The sequence below is a fragment of the Homarus americanus genome, unplaced genomic scaffold, assembly GCF_018991925.1.
Source record: "Homarus americanus isolate GMGI-L3 unplaced genomic scaffold, GMGI_Hamer_2.0 scaffold5658, whole genome shotgun sequence".
Lineage (NCBI taxonomy): Eukaryota > Metazoa > Arthropoda > Malacostraca > Decapoda > Nephropidae > Homarus > Homarus americanus.
The window spans coordinates 1-7,180 of record NW_024745266.1 but is presented as its reverse complement, the minus strand read 5'-3'; the positions used below and the strand labels follow the sequence as shown (position 1 = coordinate 7,180).

The 7,180-nt window shown below is 44.5% G+C and overlaps 1 protein-coding gene across 1 annotated transcript; it reads left to right on the top strand.

The window, feature by feature from the left end:
* The first annotated feature begins 2,716 nt into the window (after window positions 1-2,716).
* On the top strand, window positions 2,717-3,595 carry LOC121878613 (extensin-like). The gene has a single exon (XM_042384946.1). It carries the CDS (start codon window positions 2,717-2,719, stop codon window positions 3,593-3,595), a length of 879 nt encoding a protein of 292 aa, XP_042240880.1.
* The last annotated feature ends 3,585 nt before the right edge of the window (window positions 3,596-7,180 follow it).

Below are 7,180 nucleotides of genomic sequence, written 5' to 3'. Positions count from 1 at the left end.
ATGTCGTTGGTGTGTGTGTAGAAGATCTAGTATATCTTAAATCAAGTTGTTCTCACACTCTAGTTGTGAAGTGGGGGGTTCTATTGGGTTCCGGAACAATCTTTTAGGCTAAAAGCTTCCCTAGCAGCTCCGCCTTAGACCTATTGCTGGTAGCCAAAGTTCCGTCCGGTTTGATGGAAGGAGGAATTGACTCTTGTTGGCTAATCCTCTGCTTCCACCAGCGCCCATTCACTTCTTGCCATCCCCGCCCCAGTCACCTTGCGACGTATATCGGTCTCCCACCTCATTGTGGCCCACTTACTGATGTGGCCATTTCGCAGCCTGCAGGCCGCTCGGTGCATGTATTTGTTGTGTCAGGTCGGGCCCTCTTAGCCTCACCACGCCCTATATTTGGCCTCTGCATCAAGTCGACAACGGTAAACCAAACCAGGGCTGGTCCGTGAGTTTGGTGACGTACAGGAGAAGGGTGCGTAGAGCTGCTGTAGATCCAGGAGAGGTGTCCCAGTAAGGAAACTGTAGGTGGATCAGGTCAGGTGGGGATACGTTTGAGCTGGCTGTCGTGCCTCGGTTATGAGCCTGTTGAGGTTATTAAGGTTAGCTTCAGGAGCTGTTCTCTTCTCGTGGGCTTTCCTGAGGTGTCCCTCGTGTGACCTTTGCGGGAACAGAGATCACACCAGGGTATCCCTTCACACCTGTCAGCTGTGTGTCCTGGGCGACCACGGGGTACAGCGGGGCTGGTCTCCGTTGCCGTCCTGTCGTTTCCACTCTCTTACTTCTTTGGATGATGAGAAGAGTGTGGGGAGGGGACGTGGAGGGGGCGTGTTGACAGACCGACGGCGATGAGTGGTAAACTGCCTGGTGGAGGAGGGAACTTGTGTTTGGTCGAAGTCGTGGGAGCTGACTGACCTTGAGAGGTCTGGGGCGAGTGGCTGGTAGGTCACACGTGGGTTCTTCTTCTTCTTCTTTCTTCTTTCTCCTCTCTCTTCCATCTTCTTCTTCCTCTCTATACTCCCCCTTCCCCATGGTCGCTTCCTCATCTTCACCTCCTTGAATCCAGTCTCCTTTTCTCTCCTTCCTTCCTTCCCCTTTTTCTCCTTTTCCTCCCATACACCGTCTCTTCCATTTCATTAGCCCCTCTCCCCCCTCCTACTTCTGTGCCCATTCCTCCCTCCTCCATGTTCCTTGCCTCCCCCCCTCTCGTTCAACCTCCTCCATTCTATTAGCCCTCTTCCCCTTCCTCTCACCTCCCTCCTCACCCTCCCTTCCCCCAACCTTCCTAGAACTCATTATCCCTACCCTCATTCTCTATTATTAATCCTTCCTTCCTTTATTTCCCTCTCTTACTTCATTCCTCTGCTCCTCCTTCGGTCTTCCCTCCACCACTGATAAAGGGTTTGAGGTGAAGTTTTGAATTTACGTATGCAAGAATTCACAATGGTGGTGTTTTGTGTGTGTGTGTGTGTGTGTGTGTGTGTGTGTAAAGAGAATATACACAAAATATGTCTGAATCGTTCTTTAACTCATTAACTCACCTCGACATCTAAAACTCACCTCATCTAAAGTGTTGTAATAAGTGTGAGGAGTTAGTGAAGGTCGTCTTTCAAATGGTTCCAGTATTATAAGACTTTGGGAGATGATCGGATTAACACGCTCACTCCCCCACTGTGTCGCCTGTTAGTCATTGTTTTAAGGTATTTATATAATTTCCAGGTTAATTGTTATTTGTTGTTTATTTATACAATTATTTCACAGCTAGTAATAGGAAAATACTAACACGAAGTAATTATATAATGAAACAAGGATAAATCTGGTATTTCCTGTTTGGCGCGTTAGTGCTCCAATTTAATATATATATTTAGATTATAATATTAATACTCTTGTCGCTTTAGTTAATATAATGAAATATGGTGACCACTGCAACAACAAACGACCTGAATACAGATCCTAACTGATTGATTTACTGACTGACTACTCGACTGATCATAGAACTTTACTGATCCTTGTTAACTAATCCTCCCAGGCCAGTAAGCATGTTGACGTGAATCCATTAAAAATTAATCGCCAAATCAAACTAATGAACAGGAAAATGATGAAACGAATTGAGATAAAGAATATAGGAATTTATTGTATATTCGTATATTGAAAATTGATATAAAAGACATTATACAAAAGTTGAATTGAATAAAGTTTTATTTAGGATAAAGACATAGTATTATTATTATTATTATTATTATTATTATTATTATTATTATTATTATTATTATTATTATTATTATTATTATTATTATGACGTCGTCACCTGAGGAATAATTTATTAATTTATAGAGAGAGAGAGAGAGAGAGAGAGAGAGAGAGAGAGAGAGACACATAGTGTCAAACACACACACACACACACACACACACACACACACACACACACACACACACACACACACACACACACACACACACACACACACACACACACACACACACACACACACACACACACACACACACACAGACACACACACAGCCTCTCTCCTTCAGTATTAAAAGTCATAGTTCCTCTTAACTCCTAAACAGAGAGAAACTCTTTAGCCCGATGTAAACACACCTACGCCCACACGCCTTTAAGACCACGCCCACGCCCACACGCCTTTAAGACCACGCCCACGCCCACACGGTTACAAGACCACTGACCTCCAAGATCCATGCTCAGTGACTTCCAAGACGCATGCCCACAGAACATCTTCCAAGACCTGCCCACAGAACACCCACCCACGCCCACAGAACAACTCCCAAGACCTACCACGCCCACAGAACAACACCGGGACCCACCCACACCCACAGAACACCCAACCACGCCCACAGAACAACACCCAGGACCCACCCACGCCCACAGAACAACACCCAGGACCCACCCACGCCCGCAGAACACCCAACCACGCCCACAGAACACCCACCCACCCCCACAGAACACCCATCTAAGCCCACAGAACAACACCCAGGACCCACCCACGCCCACAGAACACCTCCCAAGACCCATCCACGCCCACCGGAACAACACCCAGGACCCACCACGCCCACAGAACACCTTACAAGACCCACCCACGCCCACAAAACACCTCCCAAGACCCATCCACGCCCACAGAACACCCAAGACCACCCACGCCCAGAACACTCCCAAAACCCACCCACGCCCACAAAACACCTCCCAAGACCCACCCACGCCAACAGAACACCTCAAAGACCCAGCCATACCCACAGAACACCTCTCAAGACCTACCCACGCTCACAGAACACCTCCCAAGACCTAAGCCCACACAGAACACCTCCCAAGACCTACCCACGCCCACAGAACACCTCCCAAGACCTACCCACAGAACACCTAACAAGACCCACCCACGCCCACAGAACACCTCTCAAGACCTACCCAAGCTCACAGAACACCTCCCAAGACCCACCCACGCCCACAGAACACCTCAAGACCTACCCACGCTGCACAGAACACTCTAAGACCCACCCACGCCCACAAAACACCCTCTCAAGTCCCACTACGCCCACAGAACACCTTCCACGCCCACAGAACACATCTCACGCTCACACGATGTAAATTCCGGTATGCGATTGGTTCTTATTTTGGGTGAAGTGATGAGATTTTAGGTACATGTGGAGTAGGAAGGAGAGAATAATCTTGCATGACCTCTTTTGCACTTTTCTAGGTGTTTACGTTTTGTGGCATTTTGGGAGAAGACCAGGTAGGGGAGGCATAGGTGAGCTTGGGAAGTATGAATGTTGAGTAAACACTGAGAAGCTTGGTCGCAGGAACCTGAGGACTTGAGTCGGCGGAGGAGGTGGAGATCACGATTGCTTTCCAATTTAGTTTGTTTTCTATAGTGACGCCGAGGAGCTTAGGATTGACAACCTGGAGTGTGTTGGGGCCTAAAGTAATGGAAGGGGTGGGACAACGTAGGAGAGGTTGATGTGCATAATCATGGTCTTGGTATGGTTGATGGTGACGTGGTTGTTGGTGTCCAGTTTTGGAGACTGTTCAATAAATCCTGGAGGGCGGTATAGTCGGAGTCGAGTTGTTGACACTGAGCAGGGTTTTCTTGGGGCACCATTGATAAGCATAAGGAAGCAGAGTGGTCCTATCTTGGTGCCTTGGACGCCACAGAGTGACTGAAAATGGAGACAGTCCCTCGAAGGCATAATTTGCTTTCGGTTACTGAGGAAGTCTGTAAGCCATGGTATAAGACTTCTTCAAACCTGAGGTCGATAGCTTTGTTGATGATTAGATTGTGGTCGACTAGGTCAAATGCTTTGGTGAAGTGAAGACAGCAAGACGTTTTTCAGATGGCGGTGTATGTAGTCGAGAAAGCTGACAAGACAGTGAGTGGTGGAGGATCTATGGCGCCTGCAATATCAGCATAAGCCCAGTCAAACGAAGCTTACAGATTAAGCTGTGGGTATTGGGGTGATGGCAATGGGTCGTAGCTCATGTTGACTTGGGCACTGGTGACATATATGGAGGTCTTCCAGTCAGCCGAGCATCTTGGTTGGCTGAGGGAAGCATTGATGATGGAGCGAGGGTTTAGTGTGTGTGTGTGTGTGTGTGTGTGTGTGTGTGTGTGTGTGTGTGTGTGTGTGTGTGTGTGTGTGTGTGTGTGTGTGTTGTTTCAGGTGGTAGCAATAGTCAACAGGTGATGAGATTTAATGAAGGTAGACACGCACAGGTGAGACGATAAGGTATGCATATTTGTAGATATACATTCACAGGTGAGAAACGTAAAACACACACACACACACACACACACACACACACACACACACACACACACACACACACACACACTCCATACAAAAAATATATAATAATAATAATAATAATAATAAACCACCTGTATTGAACACCACACACAAAGAGCCAAGACTTAAACTGGTATTTACAAAGAGAAATATTTACACATACATGGTCAGAGAAGCAATTCCTGGACTCGGCCTTCCTGAACTGACAATAATTTCGGGTCTGACTTGTCCAGGTGTGTAGCGTTAAGTGGTTCTGCCTGTTCCTCCTCCTTTTCTTTCTTTTCTTTCTCCTCCTCTTTCTTCTCTCCTCGAGTCTCTTTCCCTCCTCCCTTTCCGTTTCTCTCTCCCCACTCTTTTCTCACTCTTTCTCCCTCCTTTCCTACCTTTCCCTCCCCCCCCTCATTGTTCTTTCTCCTTTCCTCTTCCCTCCCTCCCTTTTCCCTCTTCCTTCTCCTTTCTCCCTTCCCCTCTTCCTCCTCTTTCTCCCTCTTCCTCCTCCTTTCTCCTCTTCCTCCTCCTTCTCTCTCTCTCCCAGCTGTAGTCTTGTTTATATACTACACTTAATTACTTGTTGCAATATAAATTTCTCTTCCTATCTTTCCATTGAAGTTAGTTAGGTTATTGAAACATTGACTCACTACTAACAAGATAAATATTTAAGTAAAAGAATAAATGATTAAATTGTGTCTTTTGAGAGAATACATTCACTGTGATGTATTTTAAATCATTGGTTTTGTCCAGTTTGTTTTTTTATAGTTAGTAAAGGGATTAAATTTCATCGTTTTCTTTTGTTATTTTGTAGTTATTTAAATGTAGAGGACGATCTGGTGTGATTTAGATTTTAATTAAGGGATAAAGGCAAGAAAATTTAGTGTTGTGTTTAGTTCGTGTGTGTGTGTGTGTGTGTGTGTGTGTGTGTGTGTGTGTGTGTGTGTGTGTGTGTGTGTGTGTGTGTTAATGTAAGTATATGTTTACGTGTTTGCATGTATGTATATCCTTAAGTATTCATTAATCAATATATATATATTTCATTATCTACCTCATGTATAATTCACATATACATATACAGATATACATGACTATACATTTACGCTGGTATATATGTATTCAGAAAATATTTAGTAATTAATATCGAATTGAGGGTCACACGCCCAGGTAACTATTACTTACCTGTTCTCTGTGTGGTTGAACCCTTTGATGTACCTGATGGAAGTGTTGTGGTGTGGTTGTTCTTTTGTTGTGGTTGTTGTAGTTGACTTTGTTGTTTTTGTTTATGTAGGTTCTGTGGTTATTTTATGTTTTTAAAATTTCGTCGGTTTTGTCGATTTTGTACTTATTGACAAAAGTATAAATTTTTTGATTTTTTTCATCTCTCTCTTTCTTCTCTCTTCACCTCTTTTTCTCCTCTTCTTTCTTTCCAGCTTAATTCAGAATGCACGTTTAATTCACCCTGAGAACTTGACATGGTTAGGAGGGGGGCGGGGTGAGGGGGATGGAGGGGGGTGAGGAGGAGGTGGGGTGGGGTCGCAGATGGTGGTGGACTTTACAAATCTCTCGTCATATTTCCTCAGCTGGTAATCCGTCTTCATCATCATCACTACCAGCTGCCGTCACCACACTTTGTTTCCGACATTCTTATTATTATATGAACCTGTCCTTCCGAGTGACTGGTTTTTGACAGTTAGATTGTGAACTGTGATTGATCTTTTTTCAAATTTGCGACAGTCGGGTTTTAAAATTTTCCTGTGATTTTCTTTAAAACAGTCAGATTATAAAGTGTCTTTCTTGAGTGACTGTTTGTGTTAGACTGATTTGAAGTGTCTCTCTTGCCTGTGTATGTGACAGTCAGATTTTTTAAACTGTCTTCCCGGAGTGACTGATTACGACTGTCAGACCTGAACCTCCTGACAGAATTTTCTCATAAAAATGAATTTTCTTTTTTAAATAGTTTGGCCTCAACTTCAACTGTCAGTGGAAAAGTTTTATATTGGTCTGAGGTAACCCCAGTTCTCGCTCTCATTCATTTCCTGACAGTCTGACCCCCAGCTCACGTCTTTCAAGTGTTGGTCGTAATAGCCTGACTTTTGTGAAAATTATAGTAGTTTCCGTTGATATAAAAAGGAAACGGACCGTACAACACTGCTCTGATTTCTTTCGTTCATTCCCAGACTTTTGACGGAAACTTGTCAATTTATGTACCTTGTGGGTGAGGGAGCTAGGGGATGGTTTGTTACGTATAAGTGTCAGTAATACTAGTAAGTGGTGGTGATGGAGAATAAACAGTGAATGATTGGAAACTTTTATTAAGAATTTGAATGGGAAAATGTGAAATACAAAAAATTCGTCACCGGACAGATGGGATAGGACATGGCCGACGGACGTTTCTCCA

What these genes read in the sequence shown, in the direction of transcription:
- LOC121878613 (XM_042384946.1), top strand. Translation starts at nt 2,717, where the DNA reads ATGCCCACAGAACATCTTCCAAGACCTGCCCACAGAACACCCACCCAC.